This window comes from Podarcis pityusensis (assembly GCF_964106645.2).
Source record: "Podarcis pityusensis genome assembly, chromosome: 15".
Classification (NCBI taxonomy): domain Eukaryota; kingdom Metazoa; phylum Chordata; class Lepidosauria; order Squamata; family Lacertidae; genus Podarcis; species Podarcis pityusensis.
This window is the reverse complement of record NC_138040.1, coordinates 43,216,590-43,233,465: the sequence shown is the minus strand read 5'-3', so window position 1 is coordinate 43,233,465 and position 16,876 is coordinate 43,216,590. Positions and strand designations below refer to the sequence as shown.

Here is a 16,876-nt window from a genome sequence, read left to right as displayed (position 1 = left end):
AGGTGCACACTTCTGTACGGTGCCAGAATACATTTCCATATCAGATCTACAAGGATTCATAATGCCTAATCCCTTTAAAGTGAACAGTTTCTTTTCCCTTGACATACTAGATTTATCCCCCCAAAGCAGAGAATGTATAACATATAATATACACACAATGATATTTAAAAAGAAATAAATAAAGATATTTACTACAAGGAGTTGATTGTCAGCAAACACAATATATTTACTGCATTAGCATTTGCTCACAGTGCAAATGGTACAACAATACATCAGTTCAATATTTCTGATTTTCCCCTTTAAAATGCTGTATGCATTAACTATCATATTTGCATTACATGACAAATGAGCCAATGAAATGTGTGTGAAAATTATCACTTTTTTCACAATATCAAGCATTTTAACCTTAGTATAAGGTACTATAAATCCAAGAAATAAAAACATCCACAAAATATATTACATCTGATTTGTCTCTTTTCCCCTAAGTACTCAACTTTATACAAAAGTCTTTCAAAAAATATCATCCCCTTAGATTTTTGTAGTTAAACCTGATTTTTGTTTCTTTCAGTTCACATAGACTGCATTTCTCTCTCTCTCTGAGAATGTTTGTTTTAATTTTCTTTTTAACATGCAGACATCAAACCTGGATAAAACACAACCTTTTGGCAACAAGTTTTTTTAATAATTATCATCATTGTTTTGCTTAAATATCTGAGCAGTTTTATTAAAACAAAAGAAAAGAAAAGAAAAACAAAGCAAGACATGCAATGACATGCACGTACCAGAAGGAGTAAAGGAAAAAAGGCAAACTGCTTTCTCTCCCCACCCCTGTTTATGTTAAGTGACCCCCCAAATCAAAACAAAACAAAACAATAAAATCACATTATAAAAAGTACGCATTTAAAACACTGTTTTCTGCATTTCTGGAAATAATTGTCCTTGTGCTAAAAAAACAAAAAACAAAACAAAACGCATCCCAAATTGATGCCCATTAGCCCTCTTTCCCAAAATGGCATCCCCCAGGTGAGCTAAAATGACCTGGAAATTGCTAACCCGCCTCCCATTCGTTTGTTAAGGGTCTTATGAACACTTAAATAGTTCATCTGAATCTACCACGCATTCACACGCGCACACGTTCTCTCTCTCTCTCTCTCTCTCTCTCTCTCTCTCTCTCTCTCTCTCTCTCTCTCTCTCTCACACACACACACACACACACACACACACACACACAGTGCTTTTAAAGAAGAATAGAAGGGGCAAGGGTATGAACACACACAAAAGCCGACCCTCGAAACAGACACACCCTGTAAACTCTCCTGCCTCTCCCACTCCCAACAGTAGCCTAGTCTCAGAGAAAAGTGAATAGGGATCCTCAGCAGTCCTGTACATTCAAGTCAGGGGAGCCTGACTCCCTCCAACCCCCTTTTCTCGCTACATTCAGAGCTGCCAACAGCGGATGACAAGGAGGTGGGCTTGGTGTGACAAATCTAATCAAAGGGATCGATAAATCCATGTTTCTTCATTCTCTCTCTTCACCCAACTCCTCCTTTGGAGGAAATAAAGTTTGAAGTGCCTGCACCAGTTTCCCCAGTTACTGCCCCTTTCTCGCTTTCATTCCCCACCCTCAACAATTCTTAAAGCTATATAATAACACCCAGATTAAGTTTTGCTGTGGTCGCTATTTACAATCCCTCTGCACTAGGAAGCTGAGAGTGACATGGAAGGGCCGGACCCTGTTTTGGAAAGCCCTGCTCATTTCCAAGGTGGAAGAAGAGGAGGCCGAAGAGCCAGCCAAGGAAGGCGAAAGGACAGGCGGGTGTTTGGGGCGGCGGGCGGGCGGGCGGGAGCGTCATTGGTTTTATTACAGGTTTGGAGGAGGTTGGGTAATACTTTTGGAGGGATGGGGGAGGGAGGGAGAAAAGGGAGCAAGAGGAAGACTTACGGGAAAGGGGGTTTAATTGCCAAGAAAAAAGAGGAAGAACTCTCTCCATGTGAAAAAGCCAGAAATCACCCAGGTTGCTCCCCAGTCATGGCAAAGGAGAGCAAGGCGAGAGGGAGACCAAGACAGAGGCAGCCACAGCTGCAGCAAAGCAGCACAGCCGCAGCGCATTCCTACAAGGGACTGACTGGCTCGCCATCCATTGCAAAAGTCACCCAATTTCTTCCAGCATCTCCCCAGGGCGTTGGGACTGGGAAAGGAGGGGGGAAAGGCTCTGGTGGGGGGCCCCACTCCACGGTGCACAGGGGACGGGGAACTTAACTGTTGGCTAAAAAGCAGCCAGGTTCAGTTCAAGAGGCTGACACACGCACGCACACACACGCGCCCAGACGGCCTCCACGGGCAGCACGCACTGCGCTTTGGTGCCCCCTCCCTCGAGGGAGAAGGAAAGGAGGAAGATCAGAGGAAGGGCATCTGTTGGGGTAGGGGGAGAGGAATCCAGGGAAGTTTTCCCGTGTCCATCCGCTACCCTTTCACACGTGCCAGACGGAGCTTCCCCCCCAGGCACCCCATGCCCAGGACAGCTCCTCCGGGAGAAGTGGCTCAGTCCCCGCTTGCCCTCCTCTCCTAAGCCGCTGAGAATCAAGACGATCCGGCGGAAAGTTCAAGGCTTCCTCCCACCACCAGCCTGGCGGCGGCGAGAGGCTTGCGCGCAAAGGCATCCCTTTGGCGGGAGCCTGGGGAGGCCAACAGCTTCTGCCGCCGCCGCCGCCGCTGCTCGGCGGGTTTTGCGCCAGGTGGGCACGAAAGACAGCGCTGGAGAGGCACTGGGGCTCGGCGGGGCGGGAGCAGCGTCACGCGCAGGTGGTGACCACGGGGGCCAGCGACGAGACGGCGGGCGAGCCGCCGGGCCCGGCCCCCCCGGGCGCGCTGACAGCCGCCGCCGAGCCCTTGTCGGCTTTCTTCTCCTTCTGCTTGAGGTGGATCTTGGCGTGCCTCTTGCGCTCGTCGCTGCGCGCGAACTTGCGCCCGCAGAACTCGCAGGCGAAGGGCTTCTCGCCCGTGTGCGTGCGGATGTGCGTGGTGAGGTGGTCGCTGCGGCTGAAGCTGCGCATGCAGATGCGGCACTGGAAGGGCTTGTGGCCCGTGTGGATGCGCAGGTGCCGCGTCAGCTCGTCGGAGCGCGAGAAGCGCCGGTCGCAGCCCTCCGCCGGGCAGGCGTGCGGCCGCTCGTGCAGGGGCGTCTTGCTGGGCCGGTTGGGGTACTTGCGCGGCCGGATGGGCTTGAGCGTGAGCGGGGGCTGCTGCTGCGCTAGGCTGCCGAAGCCCGGGTGGATCTGCTTGTCCTTGAAGGCTTTGATGGTCTCCAGGGGGGTGATGGGCGGCGGGTTGACCCGGATCGAGTCCAGGTTCTGGAAAGGTTTGTGCTCGGGGAGGCTGCCCAGGTCGTTGGGGTGCCCGTGGTAGAGGTTGTAGTCCGGGATCATGGGGAAGAGGTTGCTCTCCAGGCCGCCGCCGCCGCCGCCCCCGCCGCCCCCGCCGGGCTTGGCCCCTTGGTAATCCTGCGCCGAGTAGGAGAGGCCGGCGTTGCCTTGCGGGTCGTGGAAGGGCACCGGCTCGCCCGCGTAAAGGTCACTGCAGGTGGAGTAAGGGGGCAGCGCTGGGTACATGCCTTCGACGTCGCCCTGGCTCTGGACTTGCACCATGCTGCCCGTCGAGGCCTGCGCGCTGGAGGAGGGCGGCGGCGGCGGAGGCACCCCCAGGATGCCCGCGCTCATCAGGCTGATGATGTTGTCCTGGCACCAGTTGGACGGCGAGTCGAAGGCGAACTTGCCCAGGTAGGTCACCGTTTTGTTGCCGCCGGGGGCGGGCTGGAAGGAGCCCGAGTACGACGACAGGTCTTGGCCGGACTTGTCGTTGGCTAAGCCAATATCCATAACATTATCTGCGGAGGGCGAGAAGGAGAGAAGCCAGAGCGGGGAGAAAAGGGGAAAGGAAGGAAGGAAGGACGGAAGAAAGAAAGAAAGAAAACGGGTCAGCGATTGCGGGGCAGGGGGAGTCGTCGGGTTGCGGGGAAGGGGCCCTTATTTAGACAAGGGAGAATTCATTGGGCGTAGGTGGGATCCCCCCCCCCCCAGTTTGGAAGTCCGAATCCTGCAAAACCATGGGAAGGCGCGGGCAGAAGCTGAGCAGCACCGCCTCCAGCACATGGTCTTGCACACGAGACAGATCAGGTGCAGACACAAGGAAAGAGCCGCCGTCGGGAGGCCGGGGAGGCGGAGCCCTTGAGTGTATCTGCTCAAAGATCGGGATCCTACAGGGGAGGGGCACACAAAACCCGATCAAAGGCTGATCCCCGACCGCGCGCCCAACAAGTGCCGGGAAACTGAGGCTCTAACTTCCAAGGAGTCTGGACTGTGCATCTCTACATAGCCATGTATGCACACAAGCACACCAGCTCACACACAGATATGTGATATGTATGTGTCTGTAACGATTTCAGCACACGCACCACACGCACATATAGGGCGGCATACATGTACTCCGCCATATGCGCGCGCGCGCACTTGGAACGCTAGAAAGCAACAACATACAACTGTGGCACTTGCCTGGGTACGAAATGCAAGCATGTACAAACACACACGTTAGCGACATACGTACACACACCCAGACGAGACAGACACACGCGCGAGAGAATATCGAAGCGCGCACACACACAAGCAGCTAACGTAATCTGCACAGGCCATCTTCATGGGAACCCTGGGAAGGGGAGCAGGCAGGCGACTCCATTGCCGGAGCCGCCGGACGAGCCTCCGAGTTTCCTACGTACTTGAGCCTCCAAGGCATCGGGCAACGCTGGTCGGGTGTCTGTGTACTTAGGGAGAGGTCCGACGAGAACACAACCCCGAGGAGAGAGGGGGAAAGATTGGGAGAGGGAGCAGGAGCAGGAGGAGGAGAAGCGGGGTCAGGAGGAAGCAGGTACCTGAAATTACAGGTAGGCTCAGGCTGCCAAGAGCGAACTGGTCTGCCTCTCGTTCTCTCTTTCTCTCTGCTGCTCTCCAGGCGTTTTCCCACCCCACCGACGCAGACCGGGACTTCCAGCAGAGCTTTACAAACTTGCCGTGATTTCTGCGTCGAGACCAGTTATGAAAAATATAAGGGGGAGGGTGTTTTTTCTTTCTCTGTCTCTCTCGCTCTCTTTTTAGGGGTGGCGGGGGAGATCAAGCAATACTGTGGAGAGAAGGGGGTGCGACTTGGCGGGGGGGGGAGTGTTGGTTGATCGAAATGAGAGAGCCCTGCGCTGCTTGTTAGGGTGAGGCCAGGCAGAACCGAACCGGGTCTGCTCTCACAGCAACGCTTGCAGCAAAAGAGGCTCCAGCCCAGCGCGCAGACCTCTCGCCTCCCGGCGCAGTCCGCGCGGGAGCCCAGCGTCCCCTCCACTTCCTTGGCGGCGTCCAGAAAGAGCCGACGCAACTTCACCTGCCCCGGATGGCTCCGGCACGAGAGACGGAGGCCGAGGAAGCCCCCTCCTCTCCTGGCCCCAACCTCAGTTCTCCTCTTTGCCTACCCCCATCTCCGACCCCAGGAATCCTCCTCCGAGAAACCTCCCCACGTTGGGAAACAGAAAAAGAAGATCCCTCTCACCCGCTCCCACTCGTTCCGACATGATTTCTGTATACGTATAGCTAAAAAGAGGCAGGAGAATGAGGGGGTGCTGGGTGGTGTGCGTGTGCACAGGGAGGAGGGGGTGCCCGCGCGGCGATGGCAGCCTGTGCCACAGAGAAGCCACAGCGCACGGAGAGGGAGACAGAGACACACGCACAAGGACTAACAGACACGGGGAAACACACACACACACGGACATGCATGCGAAGGACTTGCGGGGGAGAAGGGCGAATCAGCCCCACGGCCACCGGCGTACGCCCGAGAGACCCGTGGCAAGGCCTCCAAAGGGCAAAGTCCAAGGGGCGCGAGGGAGAAGGGTGGCTTCCAACGGCCCCTCGCTCGCTCGCTCGCCAGCCCCTGCCCCACCGTACCTTCCAGCTTCTCCCCCCGCTGGGAGTTCCTGCCTGCCCCTCTCCTCCGGAGCCCGGCAGCGCAGCGGCAGCAGCAATGGCTCCAGCGCGCAGAGGAGGCGGTGGAGGGATGGATGGGAGATGGGGGTAGGGGCAGATTCACAGGCTCAGCTCCGGCCTCTCTTTGCCCGCGAAGGCTTCACCGCCCGCCCACCCACCCCCGACAGAGCGACATGCTTCGCCCCCTCCCTCTCCCCCGCCACCGCCACACGCCCCCTCCCCCTTCCTTCTTTACCTGTCGCCATCTGGTTATTATAGTGAGCCACCGACGCCTCGCCGTTGCTGGAGAAGATGTTCAGAGAGTTGGGGATCTCCTCGGGATACAAATTGTCAGGCAACTGGTTCATCAAAGTGTTCATGGTCCCTGGCAGCTTATCCACGAGTTTGCCTGTCATAGCACTGGAGGAAGAGGAGAAGGAGGCTGCGGCGGCGGCGGGTTCAAAGCGGCTCCGAGCTCCGCTCCTGACAAGGCGGCATCCGCGTGGCAAATCCGTGCGAAGGAGACCATGCGAGAGAAAAGTTGCGGCGGCGAGGGGGGCGCTGCTGGGGGAGGAAAGAAGGCGCTGTGGGCCCGGGGGAGGGGGCCAGTTGGCGGAGGAGGGTGGGAAGGTGGGTGGTCGGTGGGGGCGCGCAATCCTCGGTGGATCCCCGGAGGTGTTTCCTGAAGGGAGGAGGTGGGAGTCCCGATCTGCTTTGCAGATGTGATGGCAGAAGATGGTGGGAGTCTTTAATCCCTCCCTGCCTGCCTCCCCTCCTCCTCCTCCCCGGCCTCGCTCTTCCTTCCCTGCCTTCTTCTCTCGCTCGTTCAGCAGGTTCCCTCACTGCAGCCCAAATGCTCAGCCAGGGAAATCCGCCAGCCTATTTATGTGAGCGACGGGAAAGCTCCGTGACGTAGCTGCCCATATATGGACAGATAAAGCGGCGCCGAAGCCGAGACGTCACAATGGAAGCTCCTCACAATGGAACGTTTCGAAAGCAGGAAGCAGCGAGAGCTGCGCGCTGCCGCCGCCGCCGCGGCCCCCGGCCGGGCGAAGAGGAGCCCGGGACGGCCACCTGGCCGGGGGGCAAGGACGGGTCGCCGCTTGGGGGCCCCTCCGGAGGCCGCCCTCGGCTCCGCGCGCCGGCCGGGCTTGCAAAGCATCGCCCGGCGGCGGACCGGCCTCTCCCCACCCGGCGAAGGGCACGGGCTGGCGAGCGCCCCACGCCCCCTGCGCGCTTCCTCCAGCCCTATTTACCTCGTGCTCGTCTTCGGGGAGGAGGAGGAAGCGGGGGTGAATAACGCGCCTCCGCAGCAGACAGACACGCGTCCTTGTTTTCACAGCGCCCATTGCTAAACAGCTCCGCTGCGCTGCGGCTGCCCTCTTGGGCTTTGGATTGCATCCACAGACCCGTGCGCACGCCGCGGGATCCGAGCCGCGAAGAAGGCGCCACTCCGCACCAGACAAGCAGCCGGAGGGGCCGGACCCCGCCGCCCCGCCAGGACCCCCTTCCAGCCACAGCCAAAGTCCTTCCTCTGTGGCTCGCCCTGCGTGTCCCCAGAGCGCTGGAGCTGCGCAGAGAGATCTAGGAAAACGCACCATAGAGCGAATAGGCCTAAACGCCAGGCAGTCGGTAATGATACGCCCAAACCCCAACGCCCGGATCCGCTAAGCTCCAAAGGAGCCCAGCGTGGCCTAAAAGCAGGGATGAGGGACCTGTGGTCCGCTAAACGCTGTGGGATCAGGGGTAACTGTTGATACCGTCCAGGAACATCTGCAGGGCCGCCCGCAGCTTAGTCACCCCTGGCCTAAAAAGTTTTCCCCTCATCCTCAAAACAACATGGTGAGGTAGATCTACCTGGAAAGGTTAACCACCTTGCGGGCTGATTTTATAAATGAATAAGCAGGCCGTAAGAAACGCAGCGCAAGGCTCCAGAGCGAACAGGCCAAAGCTTTGGGCAGAGCGGAGATCCTCGCGGACCCTCGCCTTGGTCTAAGCCAGGGAACAAAGCCGGTTGCCAAGAAGCGTCAGCCGCTGCAGCCGCTGCTTTTGTGGGAGTTGGGTTCGGATGCAAATAGGAAGGCCATGGCAGACTCGGCTTCCCCTCGCCTTGTTCGCCACCGACGCTGCCCCCCTTCCCTCCCCCCGCTGCAATAATTCTCGGCTGGAGATCAGACGCAGCAATATAGTATATCGAGCAATTTCAAGCAAGCAGCACTTTGTCAGTGATTTCTAGCCCTCCCCTCCTCCCGGTTTAAAGTTTGGCACTTGTGAGGCGTCAGTAATTAGGTGGTTTCGTGCTAAGTGTGCCAACTGATGCTATCTTTAAATAAAACCCTCCGAGTTATGTAGCAAATGTATGGAAAAATTATATGTTGCAATAGCTCGACTTACCCAACTCCTGCACGGCCAGCTCTGCAACGGGAGTGAAATGCACGCTGGAAGGAAACCTGGATTTGGCAAAGGGAGCGGGAGAGAAGCGAGTGGCGGGGCAGGAGCGCGCGAGGAGGCTGAGCAGAGCATCTCCGGAGATCAGACACCCATAGGCTTCTTCTTCTTTAACTTTATGGCACGTGCAAAGGAGGATTTCTACTTGGGGTGATGGCAGAGGACGAGGCACAGCGCCAAGATGCCTAACAGTCCCGATCTGAAAATCCTAGAAATGTAAGAAGGGACCACGAGGGTCATCTAGTCCAACCCCTTGCAAGGCAGGAACCTTTTACTCCTTGGTGGCTCAGTTGGTAGAGCATGAGACTCTTCATGCCAGGGTCGTGGGTTCGAGCCTCATGTTGGGCAAGAGTCCTGCATTGCAGGGGGTGGACTAGATGACTCCCGCGGTCACTTCCATCTCTACACTTCTATGATTCTATTCCATGTGGGGCTCGAACCCACGACTCTGAAATTATGAGTCTCATGCTCTACCAACTGAGTTATTCCAACTGAGCTGTTTTAGGTGTCTTTACCCAGAAACAAGCCCTACCGCGCTTGATGGAGGGTTAGTCCCACGCGAGGCTGCAGCGCTAACTTTGATAGCGCAGTAATTCTCGATGGACGTGGCTAGGATTGCGCTGTAAACCCGTGTGCACAGGACTGCAATCTCAGGCTGTAATCCTTCAGGAGAGTTGAGCCTCACTGAAAATAGTGGCACTTGCCTCTGAACCTGTACAACAGAACTGCATTGTAAGATTTGTTTGGGGTATTTGCGTGTTTGCCCATATAATTTCTTTATTTGTTCCTTACATTTTCTATTCCACCCTTCTTCCTGTTATGGAACCAAAAGTGGCTACACGTGGTCGTAGGAGATCACCCACCTAGATCCCAGGCAGTGAGCAGACCCAGTCCTGCTCAGCTTCAGCGAGGCGGCGGCCTCGTCACCCTTCAGGCCGTATCCTGGGAAGGTTTGGAGCGTCGAAAGCGTTGCCGACTAACTTATGGGCTCCTATGAGGCGCCCCCCGCCCCCCATTTATTTCTAAGACGACGAAGCTGTTACCTGGATCATTCCCTAAGAGCGCCTAGATATCCGGTTACTATGAAGTGCTGGAAACCAACCACGACAAACGTATTAAGAAAAAAGGAGGTGCGGACACTTCTTTTGGCGGGAGGGAATGACTTTCTCTCTTTAAAAACAGACGTTTTGAGCTTTGCAGTCAATCCTGCCTCCTCTCTGCTGAAGCCTGAAGGCGCAAGGGACGGGGGGCAGAGGAGGGTGAGGGGCCCTTCCCAGCTCTGGGTGGGGCAGGCGCCCTTTTGGATTCCACTCTCCCCAGCAGGAGATGCGGGGTGAATTCGGTCCTGCAACAGGACTCCTGTGCAAGTCCGAAGATGGGGGCGTGGGGAGTCAAAGCCCTCGGCCCCCCCGGCAGGTGGATGCGCGCCCCCTCCCCCAAAAGGGATTCGAGCAGAAGCGCGCGCGGGCCGGCGGCGCGGAGAGGAAGCGCGCCGACTTGGCTCGGGCCTCGGCTCCTTTGGGAGGAGGGGTCGGGCTGGGCGAGCAGGGGGAGCAGCAGGCGCCAGCGAGGAGGTCCGGAGCCGGAGCCTGGCCAGGGTCGCGCGCGGGACGGCGCGCAAGAGGGAGGGGAGGGGGGAGGGCGGGAGAGGAGGCCCCTTGGGAGGTGCTGGGGCGGCGGCGCCGGGCGGGGGCCGAGGGGTGGGCGCCCCCCTGCGCGGGCATCGCCTCGCCGCCGCCGCCGCTGCCGCCGCGGGCTTGGCTGGGCCGCCGGCCGAGGGGAAGCGCCATACAAGGCCAGGATCCGGGCCCGCCCCGCTCTCCTTATTTGGCGCCCGGTTCCGGCTCCCGGGTGGCCGCCTCCTCCCCCCCCCCCCCGCTCTCGCTACCAGTGGAAAGAGAGACGGAGGCGCAGCGGAACCCGCAGCCTTTGCCGGCGCCGCCCGCCCTGCCGGCCGGGGGAGGGGAGCGCGGAGGAGCCCCGCGGGGCCCGGGCCCGGCCAGCCCAGGCTCCCGAATTGCGCCCCGCAGCCAGGATCTTGCGGCGAGGAAGGAGCCCAGTCTGCGCCCTCCTTCCCCGCAGAGCTGCCCAGGGAAATCAAGGTTCTCCTGCTAGTTTCTCTTCTTCTCTTCCCCCCACTGCGTTGCAACCGTGCCCCCCCTCTCGGTGCACATAGCACGATTGCAATCTCTCACTCACCCCCCCCCCCAAGTTAAACTAATGGAGCAAGCCAGCGCCAAAGATTCGTAGAACTGTGAAGTTGGACGGGGTCCCCCAGAGTCATCTAGCCCAACCCCCTGCGATGCAGGAATCTCACCAGAAGCATCCATGGCAGATGGCCATGCAACCTCTGCTTAGAAACCTCCAAGGAAGGAGAGTCCACTGCCGAACAGAGAACGGAGAAGGGCTCGGCCGCCTGGCGCCTCTGCCCCCCCTCCCCATCCCAAGGGGAGAAAGGGGAGGGGGAGGGATGCTTCTCCGGCCTGTATTTCAGACTATGCGAGTTTGTTTAAAGTTTAATTGACTATTGTATTTTAATATTCTGTTGGAAGCTGCCCAGAGTGGCTGGGGAAACCCATCCAGATTATTATTAGAGAGAAGGCACTCGGCAGCAGTTATTTGCTGTTTAAAGTGACAGCTGTATGGCTTCGGCTTGATGTTTCATTTGTGAGCCGCCCTGGGACGCCATGGCTGAAAGGCGGGGTGCAAATAAATTGGAGATAACAAGTGCTGTACACGCTTATGGCGAACAGAACTGACAGTGGAATCCTGTGCCTGGTTACTCCACAAGCCAGTCCTCCTGTGTACAGTTGGGGTTTCCCAGGAAATATGTTTAGGATAGGCGCTTCAGTGTCTCTTTACAAGAAAACATGATAAATAGGTACACACAACAAAAACACAAATCACGTGTGTGTGAGAGAATTTGAGTTGTGTTGATTAAATTGCTAGATTATGAGCTTTAAAATAGGAAAATGAGAACTGCTCTTAAAATAATTATTATTAATAATAATAATAAAGCATCAATAATAAAAACATTTCCCCTTATCAATTTGTACTGCAATCCTCAGCATGTTTACTTGAAAGTAAGTCTCACTGGGTTTAAAGTACGGACTAAACTTAAAAAGGCAACATGTCAGCATCCTTATTCTGGAATAGATCTCAAGAGCTTTCCCACTCCAAAACTACTCCCAAAGCTCATTTGTGCTGCTCTCCCTCCCCCCAAATCTGATGCTGCTTCTGCTTCTCAGTGGAGGAGTAGGAATCTGTGACCTCACTGCCTGATAAGGGCAGAGGGCCAACTGCTTGCAAGCTTGCTGGAAGTGGGCAATAGACCTTCCTGTTGTGGGCAAACTGTGGAGGTTTCGGCTGCCTGCTCCCTGTGGTCTAGCCAGTAGGCGTCCAGGATCTTATTCAAAATAAACCTACTTCAGCAGTGAAACCACACAGCACTCAAGGCATCCTCACACAAAGCAGGACAGACTATCCTGTTCCCTTCCTTTAGACTGTGGGCACAGCTTGGCAGGGCATTTGGGATGTGTGTGAATTGGGGGGGGGAATCCTTATGGCATCCCACTCATCATTTAATTTAACCCGCAGCACATTTGAATGAGGCTTATGTTGGGCACAACCTGGTGAATAATTTCACCCCCCCCCCCCCGTGTACATGCCTACCTTCCACCCTCTAGGGTGGGGAAAATCTACTGCCCAATGCAAGCACTGCATCTTCTCTCATGAGAGGGTCACTGCTGGGTGTAGTAGCCAGATGAATGTCTAACAGGAGAACTTTGGTTTAAGACTTCTCAGGAATTGTGACATTAAGGCTGGCCTTACTGGAACCCACTGGGTGCATGTGTGAAAACAACTGGGGACTCCAGTGGTTATGCAGTGTGTGATCTAAGTTGTGCACCCCAATGTCCACCTAGAACATAAGAGCTCTGCTTCACAGGGTACCCAGCAAGATGTTTCCAAGAGGCATCACAAGTAGGACATTAAGACAATCACCCTCCTGTGCTGTCATCTTCCCCATAAGGTATACTGCACCTGAGCCTGGAGGTTCAATTTAGACATGTTCCCCCATGCATTTGTCTATTCCCTTTTTAATGTTATCTAAGCTAGTGGACACCATTGCACATTCTCACAGTGAATCCCATACTTTAATTATGTGTTCTGTGAAGAAATACATGCTTTCGTCTGTCATGGTTGATGAGGCATACCTCTCAGATTATGTAGGAAATTTATTGGGCTTTCTGGAAGTGAGGGAAAGTGGTGAGTGAAAAGCACTACAGTGGTACCTCAGGTTACATACGCTTCAGGTTACAGACTCCGCTAACCCAGAAATAGTGCTTCAGGTTAAGAACTTTGCTTCAGGTTACAGACTCCGCTAACCCAGAAATAGTGCTTCAGGTTAAGAACTTTGCTTCAGGATGAGAACAGAAGTCGTGCTCCGGCAGCACGGCAGCAGCAGGAGGCCCCATTAGCTAAAGTGGTGCTTCAGGTTAATAACAGTTTCAGGTTAAGTATGGACCTCCAGAACGAATTAAGTACTTAACCTGAGGTACCACTGTATTGGGGTTTTTGTTTTGGTAGGAAGGTGGCATATAGTACATATTTAAAACAACCAAGTCAGGCAATTCACAGGAGCAATCCTGCATACTAATAGCAAACTCATTATTCAAGTGTGGATCCTTATGTAGAAAAAAGCGACACCATAAGAGGGAGGAATCTGCAGGTTTGGGGAATCCCCGAGGTTTGCTAAAGTACAAAAACATATTGGGGGTGTGAGCAAAATCATATAAGGGACAAATGCCTCAAACAGCCCAATGAGAACTGAGCATGCTCAGTGGCCACAGAATAGAGTATCTTGGGAAAGGATGTGACTTACTGGAACCCTGAACAGCTAACATACTACTACTACTACTACTACTACTACTACTAATTGAATTTATATACCACCCTATACTCACAGGTATTGTTTCAGGATCCACTTTTGGGGTCCACATAGCCAGTGTGGATCCAACACATTTTGTTGCCACCGGAAGAAAATTTAAATGGGACCCTTTCTGTAATTAAGGGGGCGGGGCACAATTCACTTGGGCATTCACCTGGAAAAGCCTGATTGACATGAATGTGGGGTGTAAAACTGCAGTCAAGTACAACATCCCTACAGTGGACATGTTAGGGGATGTTTTGTCCCACTCAGGAGAGGACTTCCTGTTTCCTCCTGAGCTGGGACAGACTTGAAAAGGGTGTAGTTGTTGTACTAGCATGGAGGAGCACACGGCCTCCATGTTCTGATTAGTGTGTGTGTTCTCCATTGTGTATGTTGCTGTGTGTTTGGAGAAGTGACTGCTTAGTCGCAGTCACTTGGGGCCAACTTCTTTATGGAATAGTTCTAGTTGTTATGTAACGCAAGCCTGCCTTCAGGGATATGTCTGTGAACCTGAATGAATCTGTGAGTAAACTACTTTTATATTAACGTTAATCAGATTCTTGTGTTTATTCTTTTTCAGAGGGATTAGAAGGGATTTTACCAGGAAGGACTCTTTAATAGTAAGACTCAGATGAGTCAGCAACAAGCTGATCGCTGCCTAATTTAAAAAGGGAGATGTTTGGAACTCTGCTAGAATATGGAACTTGCTAGTGCAAGTTAGGAAGGAGATCATTAAATAATATATCCTCTCCTGCCTCCCTAATCATCCCCACAATGAACAAGAGCTGTACAATGCCGTTATTTGCCCCCATAAGTCATATTTGTCTGTCTTCCTGTTTGCTGTGCTTAATGGCATGCAGAAACCTCACCTCATATTTCTAGTATTGCCTCTGCAAACAATCCCTTTCTAGTAGCCAGCTTCTAGGTTTCTAGAGCTCTGCACCATCTTATGACATCAGCTTTGTTCTTAGGAGTGATGTCTACCAAAGCCCAGTTTCACTCCTAGTGCCTACTTAGGGGAGCGTTCTATGGGATGCTCCCCTAAAGTCCCTTAGGCAACAGGAAGGAGTTTCCTTGTCTTGAAGCCACTCCTCCAAAGGAATGGGAGATGGTAGAGGAAAGGCAGGTGGCCTGGCAGTGAGAGATGAGGAGAGGCCAGTCAACAGGAATGGGAGCACAGTGTGTCCAAGGGTGAGGCAGGGTGCATGGCTGATGTGAGGTCTAGTGTGGTGTGTTAGGAAAGTCAGTGATTACAACAGCACTGTACAGCACTGTTAGCAGAATCACTTAAATAACAGAGTCCAAAGGGAACAGTCTTGGTAACAATTTACTGAGGAAACTTGAACAAAAGCAGTGTACAATTGAGGAGAAATAAACAGAGAGGTTTTGTCTTTATTCCTGCAGGCCTTGTACATGGCAGGGAGATACTCAACCAAACCTAGAGAGGAAAAGCTCCCTGAGATCCACACAGCCAATCAGGGCACGTGCTACCTCAGCAAACAACATGCTACTCTTCCTGGTTGCTAAGCAACACCCCCACCCCCTCTTGGCTATTTAATAAATTCTTAAGTTACAAACTGAATAATCCCTGCTGTTACTGTACACTTTCAACATGATGTTGGGCTAGGACAGAGGAGACCTCAAGTTCAAATCCTCACTCGGTAATAAAACTCACTGGGAACCCTTAGGGCAGTCACTGTCTCTTGGTCTGGCCTTCCTCACAGGGTTTTTGTAAGATAAAGGAGGGTGTAGATATTAGCAGCAATCTCCAAGTATGGAATCTTACGTACTCAAAACAGTAGCACACACACACAAGAAAGAGGTAGCAGTAGGCTTGGGAAATCTTAACGTTTGCAAGGGTAAAACAAATATTTGGGGAGGGGGAAATGCAATGGGGAGAACCACAAAAACAGCCCAACGAGGAGTGTGCATGCTCAGTGGCACACAAAATGCGGAGTGTCTGCTGAGGGGAGGAATGGAGGAGAAACAAATGGAGTGTCCTGGAAAAGGCCATGGCTGGCTGAAACTTTGAAAGGGAGCAATCAATACTGCAACATTTTGTTGCAGCTCCCCCTTGTGTAATAAATAAGTGTGGAGGAGGTGACAGTGCTCTTCTTTGACAGGAACAAAGAAGAGAAGATTATCTGGAAACAACAACATGGGCTGCTGCTGCTTTGACTATAGAAATGCAGGAAGGCTTTGGGGTGATTGTGTGAAGTCAGCATACCATTCTAATATTGTGCATGTGGCAGCAAAACACCTAATGCCACTCCAGTAGGATACAAATATTTTCTTTTTTTATTGCTTTCCAAATACAATCTATATAATAATTATGTGCCTTATCTTGGTGTGTTATGGCATGCAAAGGCTGAGGATATCAAGTCAATTGATACTTTTGTTGTCTGATTTGGGAGCTTTAAATCAGACTTGAGCTGTAATCCTATACACCCTAACTTGGGAGTAACTTCTTGACAAGTAAACATGCATAGGATTGGGTTGTGTTGCTTTTAAAACTCAGTGGTCTGGTGCTGGGGAGAAGCATCCTAAGGAGTACTGAAGGGGAAGGCCGTAGCTCAGTGGCCTCAGAGCACTGGCCTTGCATCGAGAAGGTCCCATGTTCAATGCCTGGCATCTCTAAGAGGCCCCCTGCCTGAAATGTTGAAAAGGTGCCGCCAGTCAGTGCAGAGTTGACCATTCTGAGCTAGATGGACCCGTGGTCTGACTCCATAAAAGCCGCTTCTTTTGTCCTTAAGCTCAGCTGAGCTGTTAAAAGTTAAAGGAAGACCCACCTCCTCCCACGTGGTCTTCAGCACCTGCCCTTTGCATCTCCAGGCCTGCTTGGCTGGGATGCCGCACAGGCAGCTCTGTCTGGTGTCCACTGGGAGACCAGCAGAAGGGGAGTCAGAAGGCAGGCCAATGGGGGCTGGCTGAGGGCCAACTGAGGTTGGTGGGGCAATGCCCCATTTGCCCTCATGTACCAGCCTCCATTGAGGAAAGGGTGCTCTTAGTTGTGGCACTCAGATTTGGGGACTTCCTCCCTAGGGAGATTTGCCTGGCTTCCCTCTCTCTTCAGATGGGTTCACAAGAATTTGTCTGGCTTTTGGGTTTGGCTATATTTCTTCTTCCATTGACTGACTGCATGCATCTTATTGTGCTCTCAGTTTTAACTATATTTTTAATTTTGTTTTTGGACATTAAATTTTATTAGTGTTTTATTTTGATTTGATTTTAACCCATGGGGTTGAAAATCAGGGTATATAACAAAATTTGGAGTAGCGCTTTAGTAGAAAAAATGACAAATAAATTGAGAGTGGCCAGAGGAAATAGGAAATACAAGTTTATCTCAGATTGGCTTAATTTTGTTATGTGTGATAACAAACGAACTATGATAAAGCACTACCACTACAGTATGTCGATCTTTGGAACTCTCTTAACTATTTGTTCCTGATGTAATATGAAAACACCTTCAAACAGGTCAAGTTAAAACTCTGGTGAAAATAGGAA

General features: G+C 53.1%; 1 protein-coding gene and 1 long non-coding RNA gene across 2 annotated transcripts; one reads left to right on the top strand and one right to left on the bottom strand.

Moving 5' to 3' along the window:
- Positions 1-201: 201 nt before the first annotated feature.
- On the bottom strand, positions 202-6,856 carry EGR3 (early growth response 3). Its single transcript, XM_080982511.1, is given in 4 exon segments — positions 202-3,884; positions 4,923-5,063; positions 5,066-5,068; positions 6,251-6,856. Coding segments are annotated over 4 exon segments (1,395 nt in total). The 5' UTR covers positions 6,411-6,856; the 3' UTR covers positions 202-2,793.
- A 193-nt stretch (positions 6,857-7,049) lies between these two features.
- On the top strand, positions 7,050-14,957 carry LOC308463874. The gene is made up of 3 exons (XR_013979761.1): positions 7,050-7,626; positions 9,275-9,572; positions 14,777-14,957. It is a non-coding gene; the product is annotated as an uncharacterized lncRNA (long non-coding RNA).
- The last annotated feature ends 1,919 nt before the right edge of the window (positions 14,958-16,876 follow it).